Source organism: Pseudorasbora parva, chromosome 25 (assembly GCF_024679245.1).
Source record: "Pseudorasbora parva isolate DD20220531a chromosome 25, ASM2467924v1, whole genome shotgun sequence".
In the NCBI taxonomy this organism is placed as follows: Eukaryota; Metazoa; Chordata; class Actinopteri; order Cypriniformes; family Gobionidae; genus Pseudorasbora; species Pseudorasbora parva.
This window is the reverse complement of record NC_090196.1, coordinates 6,489,356-6,514,813: the sequence shown is the minus strand read 5'-3', so window position 1 is coordinate 6,514,813 and position 25,458 is coordinate 6,489,356. Positions and strand designations below refer to the sequence as shown.

Below are 25,458 nucleotides of genomic sequence, written 5' to 3'. Positions count from 1 at the left end.
TCTCTCTCTCTCTCTCTCTCTCTCTCTCTCTCTCTCTCTCTCTCTCTCTCTCTCTCTCTCTCTCTCTCTCTCTCTCTCTCTCTCTATCTCTCTCTCTCTCTCTCTCTCTCTCTCTCTCTCTCTCTCTCTCTCTCTGCGGTCTTTCTAATGTCCTGCTGGTTCGTTCTCTCTCCTCCCCCATCAGTTCCGGGCGGCAGTGGCTCAGTGGTTCATGTAGGTTGTCTACAAACCGAAAGGTTGGTGGTTCAATCCCCGGTTCCACCTGACCAAGTGTCGAGGTGTCCATGAGCAAGACACCTAACCCCAGCTGCTCCCGACGAGCTGGATGGTGCCTTACATGGCTGACATCGCCGTCGGTGTATGAATGGGTGAATGTGAGGCAAAAATGTAAAGCGCTTTGGATAAAAGCGCTATATAAATGCAGTCCATTTATATAAATGCAGTCCATTTACCCATCATGAAGCGTATATGCCCCCTATTGTTTATTGGCTGAGAGTGTTTTAGTATTGGCTCTTTACACATGCCAGGACTGTGTACAAACACTTTTGTTTTGTTTTTTGGTGTTAGGTTTATTTTTCAACAACATTTCTCAGCAGTATGTGCAATGCCAGCTACAGACGCTACAGACTGTGCAATTTATATAAATCCTATAAGATCATTACAACTCAAGCTGTGTGATCTAATAAACTTGGGTGCGACATGTATGTAGATTGTACAATGACACCTATTGAATCGGCTATGACAGAAGTTAGTATAGAAGAATAAAGCGTCATACGCTAGTGGTGAACAAATACAGCAAGATAAACCGCACTTTGACAATTGTGTTTTTTAATGTGCTCTGGAGAAAAGAGGCCAACTTGGCATGCTAGTTATGTAAACCACGCTTGAAGTAAGACGTTTTGTTTCGGTGCCATGTTGCATTGACCAATACGCCAATTCATGTTGTATTTTTATTGGCTAATCAGTAGACGTAGGTCGTAGCAGCAAACATAATAATCATGTTAAATTTCTGAAAATTATCACAGGCTAACTTTGGTCGCAAGACCGTGACAACGGCCGTCTTTGAATCTCTCTGACTGTTTGATTCAGGACCACCGATTAGGAGCCACGACCACAGAAATCACCATGATTGGCAATCTTTTGCCTGGGACAGCCCAAAATCATCCAATGTATGCTGGTCATTAGAGTTGGAGGATAATAATCGTTAGGAGTAACGGAGTAATTAGGGTTTAACGGTTCAAGAGGTTATGGCTACAATTTGTGTTTAAGAGTCAAGTTTAGAACTAGAGATTGGAGTTAAGAGTTTAAATGGTTAGGATTAAGAAAAGGAGGCAGGGGGTTAGAGGTTAGAAGTAGGGATTCAAAGGCCCTGTCCCAAATGGCACACTTCATGTCCACTTACGGTCTTGTGGACTTACAATGGGTCGCCACATGCGCGTTTCCTTTAAGTCCACCAGAAGGGTGCTCGAGAGGTACGCAGAGGACTTCTACCCGGGAGTCAAAGCGGCATTACGTCGTGAAAGTGCGGACTCAGAAGAAGACCGTGAGGGTTTATGCCATTTGGGACAGGGCCAAAGTTGGGTTCATTTCTGTTTCTGAAGATTGACCTGCCTTGCATCAACAAACTTGTTTGCAATTATCAAGTGTTCCTGAAAATCCTAATCAGTTTCAGGCGTAATTGAATTTTGACTTGAGGTCAACTTCGCAGGAAGATGGATTCCATGAAAGAGCACCCCGGTTTTTAAGGTTCAGATTGAGGTTTTGGACAAATCAAGGATGTTGATCCAAGAGTACATTCTAACTGACAAATTCACTGTCACCTTGGATAACGTTCAATGCAACTCCAAATGACACCACATGATTTTATTTTACTTTATAGTTATGATATTAAGGCTGTTTATGAGATCATTTGTTTATGATGTCCTTGTTTACATGTAAAGCGAACAACAGCATAGAAGAACTGTACAAAACATGTCTGTAACAGATTTGGATCACACTTTTCTGTAATAAAATACTGATTGTATCTTTTAAATGAAATAGCTGATGTATTCATGAATTCATTGACTGTTTATTTACGTTTATGAAACAAGTTACAGCTTTACTTGACCTTGACTAGTTTCATTATGGTCAAAGGCAGCATTGGTGTAAGCATTTTCCTGCTGGTCATCACTGCTGCTGTTGACCGTCTCCATTTTTATAACACCTTCCTCGTCTGGATGTTTCTCCCATGCCTTGCCAAAGTCTTCCAAATCCTAATACAAGCAAAGAAAGGTTCAGTTTGCATTCAAACAACTCAAAGACACATACTACAAGTCAAGACGCACTGTACCTCTTTGCCTTCACTAAAACCTGCTTTTTTAAATCTCTCAGAGCAGAAGCAGATCACGTCCTTCATTGATCGAGTCATCCCTGGCTTCAACTTTTTGGGGTCCATTGGTCCTGCCGACACAACAATGGCAGTTATACAATTTCTCAACGTAAAACTCCTTCCTCAGTTCACCCAGACCATGTATTGATCATAAAATTGTTACATACATACAGAAAGCATATTGGTTGTAATGTCAGGGTGAATTGAGATTGCTCACAGATACTGTCACAGTTAGGTCAAATGATTTAATATGAAAAACTTTATGGCTATGTCCTAATTCAGGTAAGACATTTCCTACTTCTGACCTAGAACTTTTCTAGTCATGTTGTGCTGCAAAAAACACCGAACTTTTCCCATCTCATCTTGAAAACAACCACTGGAATATAACTGTAGTCAATGTCATCTTGGAAGTAACGTCAGATGATGCTTCTCATCGAAATCAGAATTGATCCATCTAGCAAAACTTGGTCCAAACTTTTTGGTAGATTGGAACATTTTCAAGTTAATTGAATGTGTCGAAGGTCAAAACATATTCAAAACAGTATGCCAAAGGTGTTCAAGTGGCTAATTTCTGCTTCATTTCTCAAGTTGAACCTTGTATGGGCTTTGTTTGGGAATTACACTCAGTAACAAAAAAAAAAAAAAGGCTAATGCTAATGAAGCTGCTTTTGAAGTCATCTTTGAAGTCCACAACTTGCATTGCCTCTTTGTATATTGAAATAATGGGCTTTCATTTAGTAGGGGAGGCTTGTGACCATGATGTGATGCAATATGATAAATATGAAAATATTGCATGCATGTATAGCTTTGCAGTTTGACATGAAAAATCCCTTCTAATAACAAAAAAATAAAAATAAAAAATGTAGGTTTGGTTTGACCTTCTTGCAGATGTACTTAACCTGACTATCAGATTATAAATTCTTATCCAGAATGATGCCAAGATACTGAGCTCAAGTTCAGTTTTCATATAATCATGTCAATGCAGTCAGATCAATAATATTGTTGAAGGATGAGATAGCACCAAATGTACGGACCCAACAGCAATATAATTCAAGGTGCACTATGTAGTATTTTTGCAGTAAAATATCCACAAACCACTAGGCTGGTGTTATATATTTTGTTCAGTTGAGTACTTACAATATCCCAAATGTTTCCAACTATTTGAAAATTGTGAGAAAATTGCTATTTTAACTAAAGACCGGGACGTGTCAGCATAGCGTTTGAGCGAGTCGCCTGTCAATCGTGTCTTATCTGCGCTACCCTCGGTTTTATTCTGCAGAAGCGCTTTTCTCTTAGCAGTGTGAACATGTCACAGCAGCGCCGAGCGAACGCACAGAGTAACATCAGAACATCCTTTTAAACACACTTAAATGTATCTAATATGATAAACAGAGCTGCTTTACCTTATAATCATGACCCGAAACGCAGAAGTGTGGGCGCCTGGCGACTGTGTCCCGTCCCGTCATAATAAAAGTCCCGGTGTTCGCGAGCCGTGTGTTTGTGTAACAATCGCTCCAGCGGCCGTGCTCAGCTCCACAACACTCGGTCCTGCTCTGCTTCACACTACAGTAACGTTAATAACCGCATCTATGAACGTGATTTCTGCCCGAGTCCTATTTTCCACCGGCTGTGAGGTGAAGACCACATGTCCCAAGATACTGCGCTCACACTTGGCGTCATCAATTGTTATTATTTGCCTAGAGTTTAGCTGGTTGTAATAGATGTTACCCTAGCCATCTTAAAGGTACAGTACCAGTTTATTTATTACGGGTCCGAGAGACAGAAAATAGTTGGAAAAAAAGCTAAAGGATCATATTTTTTGATGCAAGAAACCTTGATCAACAGCATACTTGTGTGAATTAATGTATGTATGAGCACTTTAAAATAACTTTGATAGGCCTATTCGGAGCTCTCGTATTCTTTGGTATGAATAGTCTTTCTCGTTCTCTGAGAGCAGCAGATTGTGTGTTGTTACAGTCTATAACTCAAGGTGTTGTGTTGGTTGAATGGAAGAGCTGATGAAAAGTTGCTCTCACCCGTCAGCAGTGTGATAAGTAGGCCTGCTGCTACAGTGCCAATAAAGCCCACTGCACTATAGTACAAATAGGACATGGAGTACCATGAATCAGCCAGCCAATACCTGAACACAAGAGAGATCATTTAAATCATCGTATAAAAAAAGTACAGCATGATTACATTTGTACTGTAAAAAACAGGGCTGTCAAAAGGTATAGTACAATTAGGTATAGATAGATTAAAATAGATATATTAAAAATAGGGCTGCCAATTATATTCTATTCTATTATATAAAATTAATATTGTTTTAAATTAATTATATTATTATATTAAGTAAAATCAATTAATTTTAATCATGACAACTATTGAAATAGTTTTAGCATTAGCATTGATTATGGCAATGTTGATGTACTTGGTCTTGGTGGAGTAGATCTGCTACGCTGCTGCAGACACACACACACACACACACACACACACACACACACACACACACACACACACACACACACACACACACTGCTGTGAGCATGTATGATATGCATAAAGACATCCACCGAACAAAAATAACATTATGACACTAATATTGTGTTGGTCCCCCTTTTGCTGCTAAAACAGCCCTGACCCGTCGAGGCATGGACTCCTCTAGACCCCTGATGGTGTGCTGTGGTATCTGGCACCAAGATGTTAGCAGCAGATCCTTTAAGTCCTGTAAGTTGTGAGCTGGGGCCTCCATGGATTGGACTTGTTTGTTCAGCACATCCCACAGATACTCGATCTGATTGAGATCTGGGGAATTTGGAGGACAACTCAACACCTCAAACTCGCTGGTGTGCTCCTCAAACCATTCCTGAAGCGTTTCTGCTTTGTGTCAGGAGCATTATCCTGCTGGAAGAGCCACAGCCACCAGAGAATACCGTTTCCATGAAAGGCTGACCATGGTCTCAGCAATGCTTAGGTAGGTGGAGCGTGTCAAAGTAACATCCACATGAATGGAGGACCCAAGGTTTCCCAGCAGAACATTGCCCAAAGCATCACACTGCCTCCGCCGGCTCGCCTTCTTCCCAGAGTGCATCCTGGGGCCATGTGTTCCTCAGGTAAGTGACACACACGCACACCCGGCCGTCCACGTGATGCAAAAGAAAACATGATTCCTCAGATCAGGCCACCTTCTTCCATTGCTCCGTGGTCCAGTTCTGATGCTCACGTGCCACTGTTGGTGCTTTCGGCGGGGTCAGGGGTCAGCATGGGCACCCTGACTGGTCAGTGGCTTTGCCGCCCCATACGCAACAAACTGATGCTCTGTGTATTCTGACACCTTTCTATCAGAACCAGCCTTAACTTCTGGAGCAGTTTGAGCTCCAGTAGCTCGTCTGTTTGATCGAACCACACGGCCAGCCTTCGCTCCCCACGTGCATCAATGAGCCTCGGCCGCCCATGACCCTGTGGCCGGTTCTCCGCTGTTCCTTCCTTGGAGCACTTTTGATAGATACTGACCACTGCAGACCGGGAACAGCCCACAAGAGCTGCAGTTTCGGAGATGCTCTGACCCAGTCGTCCAGCCATCACAATTTAGTCCTTGTCAAGCCCTATATACTTGATCAGTGTATATAAATCCTGTAGCAGATCTAGGCAGGTGGAGCTGAGGGAGGTGGAGGGTTTCAGAGGAACGACCCTTTCAGACTACCCTACATCAGACACTGAACCAGACTATTTAAATTTTGAGCAAGCAATTTCATTGGCTGCAGGATTGAATTGGATTGGACAGGATTGCCATGAAGTAATGTTGTAATTGCTCGTAGATTTCATCTAAAAGACCTGCACCCTCTAAAAATTCATGACTGCACTAGATATTTATTTATTATAGATAAAAAGGGACAGAAATAGTCACTGTCAGAAAATGTAATTTACTTACATTTTATGTTGGTCATTATTTCTAATCTGAGATCATTTTCTAGGAGAACCGAGTGCACTCTTGTACTTTATATCAAATGGCTTGACAACCCCAATTTTCTTTCCACAAAAGTGTGTGTTAAGTATTTTGACTTCAGAAGAATGATATAAGCACACTGCACCTGTCAGAGGAGAGAGCGCTCACGGTGAGAGATGTTTGGTTGGATTCAGCGGTGATGCTGAAATTGCAGCCTGCAGTGCTGAGTTCGAGAGGACGCGTGTTATTGCTGGGTGCTGGATAAATGAAAGCCCCCACACCAACCCAGAAAGAGAGACTGATTCCCACAATCAGACCCCCAACTGCCCCCTAAAGACAAAAGGCCAGAAATCATAAAGAATGTGAACAATATTAATTTAAGCCAAGCACAAATTAAAACGTCATTCTTTTTTTCTTTTTTTTACATTTTTGAATGTTATACAAACTACAGTCAACGTGGAAACATTTGTAATATAAGCTATGTTGTTGTATATAGGCCTACTGTTTATAATCTACAGGGACATGGAAATGGGAAAGAAATATAAGATGAGAGGGGGAAAAAAATATTTCAATGCTTGCATTCTCTAGCAAAAGTTCTGCATTCCTCCAAACTCTCCATTCCCTCACAAAAACATTTTTCTCCCGTCTCATATTTTATTTCCATCAACATGTCTCTCTAGAGGCTCTATAACATTATGTATACATTATACATTACATATACTCTACATAATGTCTATTTAAATTGAGATTCTTTAGATAAATCGGAAATAGATTTTATTAAAATGTACTAAGCTTAAAAACAACATCTTATACTATATAGATGATATAGACTTCACAGACAAACGTGTGCGTGCGTGCGTGCGTGCGTGCGTGTGTGTGTCAACAATTGGTTAAATATCTGTCCACCCTGACTTACATGTCTGATCTAATTATTTTCACAAAATATGTCTGTGAATTATTATGTTTCTAGCTCTTGCTTTTATATAAAATGCCTCATGAATACTTACAAAGTATTTTTTTCCCAGTATATTTATCCAGTAATTACCAGCTATATTTAAAATTTTAAAGTAAAATGAGGAGTCTTTACTATTATGAAACATTACATATTACATTTGAGGTATATGAGCAAAATGTCACAAAGTAATTGTCAGGTCAATGTTGACAAAAAATGTATTACTATAAAACTAAAATTTAATTGGTAAATGAGATGGAAAATGTACAACCCCAGATCAGAAAAAGTTGGTACAGTATGGAAGGTGCAAATAAAATAAAAAAGGTCTGATTGACAGGAAAGGATGCATATTTACAAATGACATGAAGTTGACCAGACAAAACATGAAATATTTTGTGTTCATATTGTCTGCAATGAAATACAAGTCAAAGTAAATTTAGAATTCACTACTTTCTTTTTTTATTTGCATTTTCCAAACTGTCCCAACTTTTTCTGATTTGGGGTTGTAAAAAACATTTTGGTTATACATTTTGGTTGCTATTGTTGCAGATGTCTTTGGTACTTCAAAGTTGGAATAAAATAAAATAGTTAAATCCATCCATATGTGCCGCTCTTCACAACTCTGGTATGAACGTTTGGATTAACCTTTAGGTTCGTGACAGGAAACAGGATACCAAGAGAAAACAGTCCCAGCATTGGGCCTCCACACATGCCATGGATACTGAGGGCCGCCTGAGGCACAAGAGGAGAAAGACATTCAATGACAAGAACACATTATCTGAACCCAAATGAGATTCCCATGAGCCACATACCTGCACAATTCCTCCCATATATGACGCCCCCACAGCCATAGTAGTGCAGGCCACACCGAACACCACACCTGAGCGTCAGCACACAGACGTCAGTGTTAACAACATTAGGTCTAGTTCATCACTCTTACTATTCTCACATTTACGGTTAGTGATTTGGCCAAACCCGTAGCCCTAAGTTTAAACGTAAGGAGTATTAATAAGTACACTTTCATGTTTCTTAACGCATGTAACACTCCTCAAAAGTGAACTTTGTAATAATGTCAAATTTAAAAGAACATTTTAATCATTGTTTTTTAATAACCTTTGTGTATTGCTTACACTTATTTGATGTGTTGACTATATGCAGATGTAAAACTTGTAACTTCATTATTACAAATTTTGCTTATCATAAAAGTTATATTTTTAAAAGTATAATGTTCTCTAAAATCATTCAAATAACACTCATTTATGGTGAACTTGTGCTATCATTCAAGTGCTGTTTAACTTCTATGATTTCTTTATAACAGTTAGCTGCTCGGGTTTTGTTTCGGTTCACTCCGCCTTTTTTTTGACCTACTTCTGTCTTTTAAAACGTCAGACACTTTGTGAAAATCTAGAGATCCAATGATCTGTTGCGTTTCCATTTCTACCCATATAAAGTGGCAGAACGAACAGACATTGCAGGCTGGATTTTTCCCCGTCTCACTGTGACTCATAATGATGTACTGATCCACTGAGACAAGTCTTTTTCAGTGATAAATCTGCTCTTATGCCATATGATACGCTCAATATTCTCATTATGAGAATGCTCTGTTAATGCCCTGAAAAGGTTTGAGCACATTGGGTGTATTTACACAGGGCTTTGCTGATCCAGTTGGCTGCCCGGTTGGAAAGATCTCCAAAACACTGGCTCACAAAGTCCTCGTACATCACCGTGGCCAAGGCATTGATACTGGCAGCTACTGTGCTGAAAAACAGAAACAGAACCTGATGTCTCCTTTTATACCTCAGAAGTTCAAACAAAAAGGAATACTCTGACGTCTATTTACTCACTATCGTTTTTGGAAATGTCTTTGAAAATCGAGAACTGAAAAATTCAACACATCTTTTAAACTAATTTGTATAAAATGACGTATCTCAGTAGGACCGTATATATCTAATTCTAAGAAACATAAGCATTAATCAAATACATTTTAAATTTAAGCTATATTGCTAAATTATCGCATCGTTACTGTGAACGTTTATGTGTAAATCATTGATGGTCAAAATGACTCAACTTTACCTCAGAGTTCCACTGAACGCACATGCAACAAATAACCCTGGCAGTCCTGGGAACGCTCCGAGAATTTCCATCACAAAATATGGCATGAGCTGAGAAGAAATGGACATGCTAAAGTTAACGGTGTGAGGCTGTCAGGATCTCTGAGAGAGGACTCAAACGCAGAAAGAGTGTTAACGGGTTTATTGACAAAACCGCAGACACGACAAGAGCTTGAGGGAGAGGAGACAAGAACAGTCCAAACGATAGGCAGGGACAAGGCACGGCGACAGGCAAGCTGAGGGGATGGCCGCTAAAACCAGCTCAGGCTGTGAACTGGCTGGGGAAGAAATGAAGCACCAGGCCGATGGATGCAGAGAAAGTCACACAGGATCACACAGCACATCTGGATACACTCACAGAGCACGATCCGGCCCAGTCTTACTGCTAGGCAGAGAAAGGAAGCAGCCAGAGATGCTCAGCAGGGCAGGACTGGAACAAACACAAGACATGGCAAGACAGCAGAAAAAAATGCTTAGCAGTAACTAGAGAAACAACTACTACTAGCAAACAAACTGTAACAGCAGAATGAATAACGAACTGGCCAAATCATGAGGAAGAGAGCACACATTATAAAGGGAGCAGGAACATGAGGTGAACACACTCATACCTCTTTTCCGCCAAGGCAGTGCTGGTGCTGGTTCGGAGACAGAGTCGAGTTTCAAATCGGTTCTTTGTCTTCCCACACCCAAAGCACCAGATCCGAACTAGGAAAAGTGGTTCTTAAGTAGCACCAAATCATTGCCGGTCTAGAAGTAAGAACGGTTTGCGTCAGCGGCTGGGGGCGGAGTTACCGTGACCAACAGGATGAACACAAACTTGTGACCGCCATTTTTTTAAATAGCAGCTAATCGAGCTAACAGCTGCTCGATTGTAGTCTATACAGATGATGGCGTGCTGCACAAATGCGTTGGATTTGCGGTGTTTTGATGCCGATGTAGGATTGTAAAGCCATGAGCATCAATAGTAAGGCAGCGTTCACTATTGTTGATGGATGGTTTGTTTCGAGATGCATCGGCGCTGTGCAGACCGATTGCCGTATGATTTTGGCATTTTGATATCATACACTGATCGGTCCGCGCAGCGCCGATGCATCTCGAACAAGCCAGGCGTGTTTCAGTGTTGTGTTTCCCGCTGCCTCGCTAGCGTTGCTGAGAAAGATGAGACGTGTACAGTGACGTAAGGCCTGGCTCTGTGCTGGCTCTCTAGCCTGTGGAAAGCCAATCCGGTTCTTTATAAAGGCTCGTCAGTCGAACCAAACTACGAACTGACACTAGCGCTGGCTCTGAACTAGCACCGGTTCATTCTGGTGGAAACGGGGTATCGGACAAACAAGGAGCAGAGAACATGAGGAACAGGTGAACACACTCAGACAAATGAGGACTAAACAATGACTGAACAAGAGGGCGTGGCAATTGGAAACAAGGCAAGAATAGAGGAGCACATGGCCAACACAAACCAACACAGAGCCATGTGTTCAAGAACGACACAAACAAAGACAAAACTGACAAAACTCTCAGAGCAGAACAATGACAGAGCAAAAGTAATATAATGATCCTTTAGTGAGTGCCACTAATAATACTGTTAAATAAATTATATTAAACCTGCGTCTCTCCTTCCCACCCTGAAAGTCCTTCACTTGTGGGTCAATAATTTAAGCACAGTTTTTCAACTTAAATTAAAAAAAATCTCTCCAAAACATGCATAACCAGCTCAAATCTGTTCACAATATCTCACATTGGGTAAATTTGGGTTTCTCTGCCGACCCCTTGTGGGGATACATTTTTTTATTTTTGACACTAGATGGCCTAAAAGCTCTATATGGAGCAAATGTCCATATAGACATATTTTAGGTTCATCTCTTTTCTGAAGCATTCCATTCATTCCTAAAGGGGTCAAATTGAGCCACAGGGGAAGGATGTGTTACTCTTTTTATCGCAACCACATAAACTCTTCAACTCTATATGTGTATTCATGGTTCAAGGGCAACAAGTCCTTGAGGTCTTGGACCACTCCGATGAACACTCAATCATTACACTGTAAAAATGTTTTGTTATTTGTTGGTTTTTGTTGGTTTTAAAAACTTAAAAAAGTAAGTAACCTGGTGGCCTTAAAATTTTGAGTTTATTAAAATTAAAAATTTGAGTTGATACAATGAAGGAAAGTTGTTTAATAAATAGAAACTCAAAGTATTATTGTATCTGAACCACATAAAAAATGTGATAAATCATTTTTCATAAATCATGTTTCACTGCGTCATCAGAAATAAAACACACACAAAACCCAATATGCTTACAAAATCTTATAATAATATTTTAATAAAGGTTGTCAAATCTCAAAAAAAAAATTCATTGTATTAACTAAAAAAAATATTTTCAATGGACTCAAAATTATGAGGCAACCAGGTAACTTTTTTTCTAAATATTTTTTACTGGGTATAAATATTTATTTATTTTTTTCCTTAGGGAAAAATGAAAGTTAAACCATTGATGTGTATGTTGTAATGTTCAATTCAGATGATAATATTATAGAGCGTCGTCAAATAAATCTATAGAAATCATCACCTGGTCTGGTGCAGAGACCAATCCAGCTGACCAGGGGTCACAGTGGGAGTAGAAAGCGAACATCATTAGACCAGATATCACAGCACAGAACAAAATGATCCACAAACCCATCAGATTCAGATACAGAGCCCTAAGACAAAAGAAAAACCTTATTATTAACTGAACTGTACATATAAATGAAAAGCTCCAAAATAAGACCCTTTTTTTATTAAAAGTTGTTTAAAAAAAAACTTGTTTAAAAAGGAGGTATATGAGGTTAATGTATGGGTAATATGTGGATATTTCTTCTTCTAAAAAGAAAAAAAAGTTTCTAAATGTAATCTTGATCTAAATTTAATTTAAAAAAAAATTCTGTATTGTGACTTGAATCTAAGTGTAACAGATTATAATAATTTGGGGGCTTGGTTCAGTGCTTTTGTTGTTATTGATTGGATGTTAAGATGTGGGTGTGGCACTTAAAACCTGAGGCAGAAGATCATAAGCTTAAAGGGGCAGGGTTTAGGTGGACTAAATGACTGGATAAGTACTTAAAATGTCACCAGAGAGAAGTCTGTCAGTGTCATTAAAAGGTACAGTTATAACGTTTACAAGGTCAAAACTTTTTTCATTTTTTATTAAATATATGTTGCAGATTAATTGTTCATGATAAGATCTATATAACAGAAAATAGAGTGAATTTTAATTTCATGTCGACCTGTTATGTATTCAAAAATAAATGGTTACCTAGTTAAAGTATCTTTGATGCCCAAACTTTGTAAAGAATCCTGAGAGCCAATATTTTTAAACTTGTATTGTTCACAGTCAAAAATTACCACATTGGAAGCAAATAAAAGACGAATTTCATTTAGTGGAAACATTTAGTGCGGCACCCAAACAAAAAGATACTGAAAGCTAATTTTTTGAGATATCAACCTCAAATTTGGAGCACAAATTGCTAAGATGTATTTTATTTTATTTTCTAGAGTCAAACATGTTTTGGAAAATATATAAAGTAAAACAAAATGTATTTCAGTGAGGACCATTTAAGTCAAAAATGCCATAAACAAACTTATAGTCAAATTTGTATTGGCATATTTAGCAAAATTTACATTTGGCAGTATGGCTCTGTTCTGAATTCCCCATCTTTTCATGAGCTCCATTAAAAGCTAAGAAAGGGAACAGCAGCAGCATCTGGGGACAACCTCCCATTTTTAACTGGGAGAGCAACATTAACCTCCTTTGAGAACAGAGCATTCATCAATGACAACAGAATGACATTGATTAAGTTAAACACAAGTTTAAGAGGAGCTGGGGAGGAGGTGGGTTGCAAAGCAGGCAGACTGAACTCAAGCTGTGCTTAAGTAAGGCGCCCTCTTTGAGAGTTGCTATTTAAAGGTGTACCATGCAACTTTCCGTCCACTCGAGGGCGCCTATTCTAAACAAAGGTGTAGTTTGATGACGCCAAGTCTGAGCGCAGCATCTTGGGACATGTGGTCTTCACCTCACAGCCGGTGGAAAATAGGACTCGGGCAGAAATCATGTTCATGGATGCGGTTATTAACGTTACTGTAGTGTGAAGCAGAGCAGGACCGAGTGTTGTGGAGCTGAGCACGGCCGCTGGAGCGATTGTTACACAAATACCAGGACTTTTATTATGACGGGACGGGACACATTCGCCAGGCGCCTGCACTGATCCGCTCTTCCGGTTATGATTATGAGGTAATGCAGCTCTGTTTATCATATTAGATACATTTAAGTGTGTTGAAAAGGATGTTATGATGTTACTCCGTGCGTTCACTTGTTCACACTGCTAAGAGTAAAGCGCTCCTGCCAAGTAAAACCCGAAACCGAGGGTAGCGCAGATATGACGCGATTGACAGGCGACTCGCTCAAACGCTATGCTGACACGTCCCTGTCCTTAGTTAAAATACAATTTTCTCACAATTTACAAATCGTTGGAAACATTTGGGATATTGTAAGTACTCAACTGAACAAAATATATAACACTGGCCTAGTGGTTTATGGATATTTTACTGCAAAAATACTACATAGTGCACCTTTAAGAGCATAGGAATCAGATCAGCTGATATGGGCGGAGTTTGAAGAACATTAAAGTAGAAAAATTCGCCAAATATGTACAAAATTCACCCAATATGTCATTATTTTAATGAATTACAAATACTAAAGTACTTTTCACCCTGTTGATAAATAAACACATTGATATGCAAAATGGCCAAATAAACGGTGGTATTTGTATAAATACATCAATGTTTTAATTTAAATAACTGAATGGTAATCATGTCTCTTTTTTGATCAAAATGCATGGCCAGTCTGTGGGAATGTTTGTAAAAATGACATGTAATGGGAGCTCACCAGCGAGCGTGGTTTTCTGTTTTGCAAGAGATGCATCTCTGGATGGTTGACTGGTTGACCCCATAGATACCCAGCCATGTGAAGGTGCCTCCTACCGTGAGGGTCCAGAACGTGTGCCGCCTTAGAGGATTGACATCGAAGCTGGAAAGAACGGCACAAAATTATTTCAACCGGTTACAACGTGTCACTATTCAAAAACTATCGCTCAGCGATGCTGACATAATAAATCAATAATTACTCTAATAATGACATGATAATAATACAACTAAAATGAAATTGGGTGCATTGCGTTCTTTATGTCTGAACACATACATACTCAAAGACTTGGATTCTGCCTCCTGTGTGAGCCGTGCTCCAAACAGACGCAATCCCCCCCGCCCGATTCGCACCCTGGATCAGAACGGTGAGGAACCCGACCACCATCACCACCATCTGGAAGGCATCTGTCCAGACCACAGCCTTCAGTCCACCCTAAAGAACACACACCGCCGCTGAGTCCATCTGAATGCCCCATTCACAACACTTTAAACATTTCTCCCCGGTTTAAACATACAGGGATATTTCACCACTCAAACATTTCACAAGTTCACACAGTACATGTTTTCTCATGAAACAGATGATCATTTCTAGTATGATGGTGATGTATTACCAGTGTATGAACTGATACTTTTCATTTTTATTGGCTTAATTCACATTAATTGTATAGACATCATAGTCATGTCGGTCCTTAATTGTCCTCACCACAACCAAACACACACACACACACACAATTTAAAGTGCTCGCTTACGTTTAGTTTAGTTGTCAAAATCTGCTTATTTTCTAGTTTACAAAACCTTAAGTCCCAAATATTATACATGGATCCACAGAAACGACTAAGACGCTGTATTGTGCATGCCAGACAAGTAATTTGGCGGCCATTTTGTAAAGAAAAACCTATGCGCCTGCCCACCTACGTATTCAGACGTGCTTGCCTAGGCTAAACATGTATTGCTTACGTGTATGCCGTAACCGTTTTTATTTTATTTTTACGTTCACACAAAGATGATACTGGCATCGCTTCAAAGCTATTTCAAAACCTATTTCAAGGTTTGGTTCTCAAGCCACTAAACACTGTTGCCATACAAATGAGCGGCCAGAATCTCTTTTTTAGGGGAAAATGTTGTTGTGTAAGTGGCCACAAAGTAAGTAAACTATTTTTTTTTTTACAACAGAAATGAATCATTTGAAAACGTTCTTTAGCTGGACAGTCATTTTTCTCTAGAGCTGATGAACAGCCAAAACATTCTCTCTTCGATTAAGTTCTGCATTGTAAAAAGCGCCGTATAAAGGAAGGTGACTTGAATTGACTTGACAAATATTTACCTCAACCTGCATAAAAACCCATGTTAGATTAACATAATTCCCATAAATGTTGTCCCAACTAGTCAAACACTGTGAACAAAGAAATAGATATTGGACAATATTGCTGAAATGTTAAGGATACCGTAATTCCTCAAATATAGACCGGGGCCTTTATTTACCTGAACTGCCGATGCCGGCTTTTATTTGAAGCAGGCTTTTATTAGGGGCAGGCCTGTCTTTCTAATTCTATCTGTTTGAAATATAATTGCTTTATGTAAACCGTTTTCAATGTAAAGTGATCATTCTAGTGGACAAATATCATTGATTTTTTTAAGAAACATTTGCAAAAGTATCACCATACAACAACATAATATGCATTTTTTTTGTAATTCCGCGCCCAGCTCCGCATCTGAAGATGAACGAGTTCTCAGCGAATCTAGCCGAGCATGACATCGCTAGTCATCACACCGGCCCCAGTTTAATGAGGTGCTTATATTTACTGAATGAGCCTACAAAAGCAGAAATAAGCCATTTTAAATAAAGATCCAGGTTTAAGCAAATAAATAAATAAATCACGACATTCAAGTTTAGTGAAATTAGGAAATATTGAAGAGATTGTTAATTTAGTGCATATTTTGTTCTCATGTCACAAGTAATAATATCAAGCCAAGGTTTACTGAGTTTTACACCATTCTTTAGTAGTGTGGTTTTTGGTGAAATGTACTAAAATAAATACCATCACCTGTGCATGTTAGCACACTTCTACTCAACGCTTTTTCCAGTTGGTTTATAGAACAATTACTCCGAATCGCCCTCTGTCATTTCAAAGAATAGCACATGGGCGAGCGCGGCGAGTATTAAAGGGGGAGTGAAATGCTGTTTCATGCATACTGAGCTTTTTACACTGTTAAAGACTTGGATTCCCATCCTAAACATAGACAAAGTTTCAAAAACTAATGTTGGACGTTTGATGGAGTAATTCTGTGTCAAAAATACTCCTTCCGTTTTCTCACAAGTTTCGGAGGTTTTTTTTTTGAGTATGGGTCGGCTTGACGTCGATAGAGCGGAAGGTCCTTGTATGGGCCGTACGGGCTCTTCTCCCTGTAGGGTGCGAGAGAGGAAATGCATGCCCATAAACACTCTCTCAGCTGCAGATCCAGTCGTCCGTGAACACTTATGTCGGTTATAGTCCGCGCCGCGCTCCACTTTATTCCTATGGGTGACGTCGAGCGACTTCAACGCTTCAGCACAGCATTCCGGGAAGGCAGCGCTGCATTTGAACCGATTTGAACGCAGAAATGACGGGAAGCTTCACAACATCGCTTCAGTCGTGTCGCAAAAGTGGATCTCCACACTCCAAGAAGTGTGTTTTTGACGGAGCGGTCCCAGCGATAAAGGTTTGGTCGTGCTTTGGAAGCAGCCGGTGAGTAAAACTGCTTCAAATGTCTGTGCTGTCGGCTATCGTCGCATGAGTAAACATCAGTAAACGACACGATCGCGCGCTTCGTCATTCAAATGCGCTAACGGACTCCATTGCTGTTCTCTGTATAACGTTACACTAGCCTGACGTGCAAAACCGTTATGCTTGCTACTGCTAAGGTTTAGTCGCATACAATAGTCCATAAACTGAATCATGTCCTCATAAACTGCGAGTAAAGACACACAAATGTTGACAGGCCACTAAATACAGTACATACCACAGAGACGGACGTCCTGCTGCTGCTGTTTCTCCTGTTCAATTTATTTCAGCCTCCGAATGATTCTGGATCATATCTATTAGCTGAGATCGATAGCGATGGGTTTCTCCACGCTTGAGGACGTCACCGCTTTGTGCTCGTCATTCTTTAGCTCCGCCCACACGATACGCCTCCAGGCGCTCGGTTTTTTCCGGAAAGACTCGGTACAGCCTATATTTATTTTGTAAATATAATAAAACTAAAGACTTTTCGGAGATGTGAAGGATGCAATACTACTCTATAAGGACTCAAGATTGACATGAGATTGACTGAAACTGAGTGTTTCACCCCCCCTTTAACGCTTCGTCCATTTGGGGAAGAGCACGCGCAGCGGAGGCTCACGCCGCGGAGACAGGCGAAAGTATGAACAAGGCTTGAGACGCGGCGCTGCTGCGCGGAGCTGAGCTTCGAGGCTTGGGTGCGACACCCTTAAGGCATAAAAGAGACGAGAGGCTAATATTAGGTGCGTCTTAATCAGCTCCCTTGTTCAGTAGTCAGGGCACTGATCAGGACATACCGCTAAGTCAATGGACTGACTGCCTGATCAGTGCCCTGACTACTGACGGAGCAGATTGAGGCACACGCATTGTGAAGATCGATATCTGTAGCCTGCCTGATACGTCATTTTTACAGACGTCGCATCTCTCATAGACTACAGTAGCCTATTTAAAATGGCACATGCATCCGTCATATTCTCAATTTAATTTACAAAGCAATCCCTGTAAAGTTTTTAGGTTTACTATAGAAGAGACCAGGATTAATGTGTGTCACACTGGCATGACTCACATCGGGGCGCGTGGCATCAGGATGGTTTCGCATTAAATTAACGGCATTTAGGAGATTATCCACTCATTTTCCCCTGGCCTTTATTTGAGACTGCCCTTTATTTGTTTGTGTTGACCACGCCCCCGGCCACTATCAGAGGCCCGGCGTTTAATTGACTACAGGCTTTTATTTGAGGAAATACGGTATATTCGAATGATCATCATCCCCAACATCGTCAATTTGCGTCATCGGAGCAATTTTTGGCAAGGAGGCTAAGGACTACAGCCAGCAGAGGGAGCTATTTCCGCATGTTTTCAACTCGCACATGGAGGGTGAGATCGCACTCACAGCTCAGCTCACAGCTGCAGGCGTTCATATAAACGGAGCTATGCGGAGCAAAGTGAGTGTTTCAACTTCTCAAATGAATTCCTTTGAAAGTTAAGCTTCCAAAGGCATGAACTGAAAACGCAGCAGACTGAACACACGCTGAGAACTACTGCCGCGAGTGCGGTCGCGTTTACCTCAGCTCTCATCACGAGAGCTCATTCAGCTCATTCATCACAGTAAAAATCTGACTCCTGCAGCGTTTGGGCTGTGACACTCCCTCAGCGGCTAAATCACACATTGAACAGACACGTTCAGTTTTTAATTGTAGTGTCTATTCTCTAACTGAACTGATTTTATGAAAATGAACGTGGCCGCTGTGGGAAATTGAAAGGGATCCAGTAATCCAGTAGTGGTGGCTTTGAGAGTGGCCTTGTAGGGCACTCGTAGAAATGTAGTCTTTCAACCCCATGAGACAAAAATACATTTTCAGTCTTTTCTCAGTCTAGAAAGCACCAAATTCAAAAATTATTTCCCATTTCTACTACATTAATGACCCAGTTTAAATACAGATTCATCTTCCCAGCGCTGAAGTACCCCTTTAACGTTGTGACACTGGGCACTGATCAGGGAGTTGGCCATTTGAAGGGCTGCTGTTGGGAGCCACCATTCCCACCATTAGAGAACGGAAGTTACTAGTAACCAAGATATTCCTTTTCTATCACACACTTCAACGTTGTGACCTTGGGTTTCACAACTACTGAACTGTCACAAGATATGGCTGTGGAGATGCAGGCAAGCCTTCACGTGCCAACAGCAAATGCAGCTGTGCTAACTCTTAACCTTCCAACGCCCAGGGTTAATGACCTCAGGACCTCCCTATGGGAAACTCCTCACCTCTTGGAGGAGGCGACTCCAGCCGAAGGGTTATTTAACCCCTTCACGCTCAAAGATCGCAGATGGCACCAGATTACAGTTGTTCAAAATTCCCTGCATGTTAAAACATCACAATCTGGACAAAGATTAAAGACTCCAGCTTCGATATCTAACCACGGCTTATGATAAAACTATCATAAGTTTTCAGTGAAAGGTTTCAGTGCCTTTCATTTCTTAATTTATGTCAGGAGTGCAAAAGAATCTGTAATGTTTTATATTTTTAAAAGAATATCAACACGAATATGACTTCACACACATCTCCTACGGTTTATTTGTGCTCACATAATGCACTAGACAGTATCCGTTAGCGCTATAATTCAAGGTACTAAATTATTATCATGTTTGCTAAATGTTTCATCACACAGAATACCATATTCATTTCTCACTGATTTATGCCATCTGAAGAGATAAAAGAGCATTCAGAGCGAGCTGTGTGTGTCCTGATCCCAGCGCTCCTTCATTCGGCGTACAGCTGGTAAGCGTCTTACATTAGTGACCATGATTCTGCCCTTCTGTCCTCTACACGCCCTCATTAAATAAGGTATTTCGTATTTAGAGAAACAAACAAAACCAATTAAAGTTACTTTTTAAGAGAATAGTTGGTAGAATTAAAAATGAGGAATTTAAAATTGTTCTAAATGTATGTCTTTACAGTGCAGAGGTATTATTAAGAAGATTGATTATATCAGTAATTTGCCGTTTTAAACATAATAAGATTGGGTTGTGGGTTATTTGCATTTCAGAATTAAAGAGAAATGTCCTAACTGAAAACATAATCACCATAATCAACCATAACCAAAAGAAATCATAAAAATAATCGATACAATATCAATCGGTTACAGTCATATGCACATCACAATTATAATCAAAGAGCATAATCATAATTACAATCATAATCAAGTCATTATAAATCTTAGTTCAACACTCACCAATGTGCAGTAAAAAGTGCAGACAATGCCAGTGGCAAATATGGATCCCCAAAGATCAAATCCTGTCACTGATGGGAAAAGATTCAAAAGTATACATTTATATACCTGATTGTTTTTTATGGATATTTGTTTTTTCTAAATTTCGTATGTGTTTCACATAAAAACATATTTCACATATCAGTTTAGGGTCCAATTCTCACTATTAACTAATTGCTTATAGGATACTGGCTGTTTATTAGTACTTATAAAGCACATATTAATCTGCATCCTTAAATCAACCAAATACTTAAATTTAATATCTACCTTACTAACTTTTAGTAAGCCAAATATTTTATTTAATTGTTTATTGAGGTCAAATTGATGACCTGGATCTATATCTAACACGGACGGATCTCTGCCGGTCACTATTATAAAAATCTCCTGATATTCGAGTAAATGAAATAAAGCATATTTTGTTATCTTTTGGAGCTTGTAAGGGTTGAGTTTGAGCAGATGTTTTTATCCCGTCATCACTGTCCTCATCAGAGCTCATTTCAGTTCATTCAGCATCTGCTCATATTCAGCATCTCAAACATATTGTCAAAACGATCATCTTCAACATCTTCAGAATCAGTGTTTTGATCGCTGTCAGCTTCTTCAGCAGATCCAGCATCAGTGACACTAATGTTTGACTGCGGTCAGAACTTGCTCTGCAGTAAATCTGAGCCGGTTCAAGATTTGCTGATGATTCTTCCTCTTCTTTTGTTTTCTGCCTGCGGTGACTATGAGTGAAACGTCACTTCATCAGTGTATCAGACATTGCCACCTTGTGGAATAAAGGTGAACTGCACTTATCATCAAAGATTCAGTTATTGTTGAGCAGAAATAATATACTTATACTGTTACACAATTTGGGTTGTTAGCAACCCTGTTCAATTTTTACAAAAAAAAACGTAATAATATTTTATTTTATTTTTATTTTTTTTGTATAGTGTTTATAATTAATTGATTGAGGAATACTAAGAAGGTTTATGTCTAACTGAAAAATGAATGAATGACGTCCCGGGTCACTAAAGACCCGAGGTATGGGTTTAAGGTTTTTTTTTTTTTTTTTTTTTTTTTTACTACCTCGTACCGCTCTGAAGAGCAGACAATCAGTCACCTCCCTCTACCTGCACTTGATACTGAACTATAGACAATTACAATATATATATATATATATATATATATATATATATATATATATATATATATATATATATATATATATATATATATATATATATATATATATATATATATATATATATATTTAACTCTTTATTTGGTTGTTGTGTTTTATGTATATTATGTGTTTTTATTTGTCTGTGTGGTGCAAGGGTGGCTCTGTGGGAGCACCCTAAATTTCGTTGTACTGCCACAGTACAATGACAATAAAGGCTACTCTACTCTCTCCTCTACTCTATACTCTAATAGTGAGAAATGGACCCTAATCTAAAGTGTGACCCAAAAAAAAGGGCAGAAAATAAGAGATTTTTCATTTTAGGTGATTGTTTTCTCTTAGACCATGTGTCCACCAACACATGTTTATCCAGCTGAAAACACCGTTTTTTTCTCAGTTGAGACTCTTTGCTTGCTATGATATGGAATATCTGAGGAAATCTCATTTCACGGATTGTTTCTGAATTGATTCGATATAAAAATGCAGATACAAATGTAAAGTGTTTGCTCTGGCTCAGGTTTTAAATGATTTTGTTCCGTTATTATTGCTTGTTGTCATCTGTGGAGGTTGTACACACAGAAGGTGGAGGTTGGTCAGTGTTGTATTTGTCCCGCCCCTTCTCCACTGTGATTGGTCGGCTGAGTAAAAGCTGACAGAGATTAGTGCTGCGTTTTACTCAAAGTTGAACTTTCTTCAACTCTCGTGAAATAGACGCTCAGAAACTCGTTGCGCTCATGGCGTTCTTTAACGTGAAAAAACCCTTTGGTGGACACATGGCCTTGCGCTGTGATGAAAACCCCGAAACAGCCGTAATGTTCCCATTCAAAAATGACCGGCCTTTTAAAATTGTTTGTAAATTGCTCCAAAAAAAATTTGAATCATGTTGTCGACTTGTTTTCTTTGAGTTAGGTTTTGTGGTTCTTTCTGAAACGGATTGATTGATAGGCCTCATTGATCTGAGTTTATCTCAACAGATTTTTGAAGATTTGAAGTACTAGTGCACATTCAATACAATTAAGTGCACTTCTTTTTCCGTTCACAGGAACATCCGTTCACAAAATCATTCTGCTTAAGCATCTCAAATCGTTTTTCTTACAGCCCGTTCAGGTTCATGTCAAAATGTTACAGTATTTTATGGAGACTAACCTTGATTCAGAGCTAAAGCAGGGGCATAAACTACCACACCAGTGTACAGAATCTGAGGAGTAAACACAAAACAGCATAACAATTTGGCAAAACTAAAGAACTAACTACAAACTATGCATTTTAAATGTATGAAGAATGAATCACACTCACCGTCTGAACGATATAAATTAGAGTGGCTAAAACTCGAACAATCTTACCAAACCGCAATTCCAAATACTGTGAGAAAAACACAAGATATGAATCAGAACAGATATGCATCTTGCAGGGCCTTATCTTGCATTACCAGAGCGGACACAGGATTTATTACTAAAGGTCATGACCTCCAAAAGCCTGGCAACATCTGGCCAACATCACACCTCAGTACTTCATTTCTGTCCTGTATATAACATATTTGCTGTATTTCTGATTTAAATACGATAATATTCATATATTATGCAACAATGAGATATTGATATGTTGTAAAAAGTGAAAATGTGCCATAAAGTCACCATGAAAAAAATATTTATTATATTTATATTTATGAACTTTGTCAAAATCAGTTAATTTTAGACTATTTTAGTGAGACTAATTGTAAATCTATTTTACTTTAGATTGTTGACTAAATATTATTACAGTGTAGTATAAAAAGGTACACTATAAAAATAAACAATTTTATTATGTAATTGAAATTGTTTACAGTTTTTTTCCCATTTAATGCCTGTTGTTTTATAGATATTTGCTGTAACTTAATTTATTTTGACTATTACATTTACAGGAATTGCTGTATTTTGGTATTACATCAAATATCCATTTTTAAGAGGAAATTTCTGTATTTTTGTTATTTTACATAAAAGTTTGATTAATATTTTATAGTTTTCTGTAAAAATTGAAAAAAGAAAACAAATGTATAACTACAGAAATCAGCAGTCATTAAATATATATTTTTTCTTACTATTTAAGATGATGTGCTGTTTAAAATTATTTTTATGCTAAATAATAGTATTTGAACATCCAGTATTAAGTGCAGGCTATAAATTGTACTAATCTTTTAACCTTGTCTTACAAAAAAGTTTAAAAAAAAAAAAATGTTCCCCTAAATTTCCTAACCACATCTATTATTCATGCAGCATTTCATAAAAATAACCCCATACTCCCAAAAAAAAAAAGAAGAAGATTTATGAAGATGAATTGCACATAACATTTCAATTCATTTGGATTGACAGTTTTAACATAAACTATTCAACTTAATGTGATGCATATTTGTGGGTCATACAAACAATAAAGACAAACATAAGAATAAACATTTGTTTTTTAATTAACTATTTGTGTCTATTTTTGTTTTATTTTAATGAATGCATTTATTTAAATAGCTTAGAACCAGCATAAATATGTGAAGAAAAGTATATATACATGGCTAAAATATAGTTAGTTGTGGAACAAGCAATTTTCAGTTATGATTGACAAATATACATCACATTGACTAGACAAAAGAGAACTGGAGCGCTGCTGGAATCCCTTGCACCCTCTGGTGCTGTTGGAAGGGTTAAATGTTGAAAAAGAATTAGGAAAAAATCCAAGTCCAGGCACTCAATAGGATGCAAAAGTAAAAAAGCCTTTATTGGTAGGGCTAAAACATTAAAACACTTCATCAGGGTGTTGAAGGCCAATGGGCCGATACGCGTTGGTGTTTTAATGTTTTAGCCCTACCAATAAAGGCTTTTTTACTTTTGCATCCTATTGAGTGCCTGGACTTGGATTTTTTCCTAATAGTTTTTTATACATCACTGAGTTTATTAGTTTAGTTGTTAAAGCTGTGTATTCCAGATGGAAATATTAAATGCAATTCAAATACATAAATCTTACATTTAGCCCTAAATATGCCTGGGTAACACTTTATTTTACTTGTTACATGTAGTTATTTAGTAATAACTATAAATTATATATAATTACATACTAACTAACTAACTAACTAACTTACTAACTAACTAACTAACCCTTAAGAAAGCTATAGTAAGTAACAGTAAGTTACTAGTACCCAGTACTTGAATGTATAGTAAGAGTGACACCTTGAGTGTATGTATTATTATATTATTATTGAATTAGTTTAAGTGTTGAATATTGGTCTTGATAAACACAAGTAGACTGAAACGTCTCTGACCGCTCACTCGTACCTCGTATGTACTGGTGATGCCGGATCTGTAGAACACCGGCAGGAAAAGCTCCGCGGTGAAAAACACCACAAACGTGTAGGCGAGCCCAAAGATGACATAAGAGGCCCCGAATCTGTACACATCTGATGGGGCCCCAATCACTGTCACTGCAGACATGAAGCTGGCTGTGAGAGAAAGGGCCACCGGCCCGCAAGTCATCTGACGACCCCCAACCAGAAAATCTTTAGACGAGGGTTTTTTCCTCTCTTTAATGGCGAAGAAGACCCCGATGCCTGAGGAGACCACAAACAGAAGGGCAAACACCACATAGTCCCCGACCTGGAAGGTCCCCACAGTGGGACTTTTGTGCTCCATGTTTCAGACAGGATCCGGTGTAACTGGTGGTTAGGCTCCAGGATCTGTACTTCAGACACCTCACATGTTAATCATTGAGTTTTTAACAGGTTAAAACTGCTTATGAGAGAAGACAAAGGTCGATGGATCTGTCTATCTATCTATCTATCTATCTATCTATCTATCTATCTATCTATCTATCTATCTATCTATCTATCTATCTATCTATCTGTCTGTCTGTCTGTCTGTCTGTCTGTCTGTCTGTCTGTCTGTCTGTCTGTCTATCTATCTATCTATCATGTCTTATG

At 38.9% G+C, this 25,458-nt stretch overlaps 1 protein-coding gene across 3 annotated transcripts; it reads right to left on the bottom strand.

Annotated features, from left to right (window-relative positions):
- Nucleotides 1-34: 34 nt before the first annotated feature.
- On the bottom strand, nucleotides 35-25,231 carry slc5a12 (solute carrier family 5 member 12). Of its 3 annotated transcripts, none has more exons than XM_067436492.1 (15): nucleotides 24,818-25,228; nucleotides 22,818-22,883; nucleotides 22,668-22,719; nucleotides 20,321-20,388; nucleotides 14,605-14,759; nucleotides 14,289-14,429; nucleotides 11,937-12,066; nucleotides 9,337-9,425; nucleotides 8,909-9,021; nucleotides 8,076-8,143; nucleotides 7,909-7,995; nucleotides 6,457-6,641; nucleotides 4,405-4,508; nucleotides 2,330-2,439; nucleotides 35-2,252 (listed from the first exon to the last, which is right to left on the bottom strand). In XM_067436492.1, exons 1-15 carry the CDS (start codon nucleotides 25,169-25,171, stop codon nucleotides 2,091-2,093), a joined length of 1,884 nt encoding a protein of 627 aa, XP_067292593.1. In that variant the 5' UTR covers nucleotides 25,172-25,228; the 3' UTR covers nucleotides 35-2,090. The 3 variants fall into 3 exon arrangements, 1 of the variants encoding a protein (XP_067292593.1); XR_010901579.1 differs by lacking the exon at nucleotides 35-2,252 and adding an exon at nucleotides 4,797-4,827 and having other exon boundaries at nucleotides 24,818-25,231; XR_010901580.1 differs by lacking the exon at nucleotides 35-2,252 and adding an exon at nucleotides 4,797-4,824 and having other exon boundaries at nucleotides 24,818-25,231.
- Between the last annotated feature and the right edge of the window lie 227 nt (nucleotides 25,232-25,458).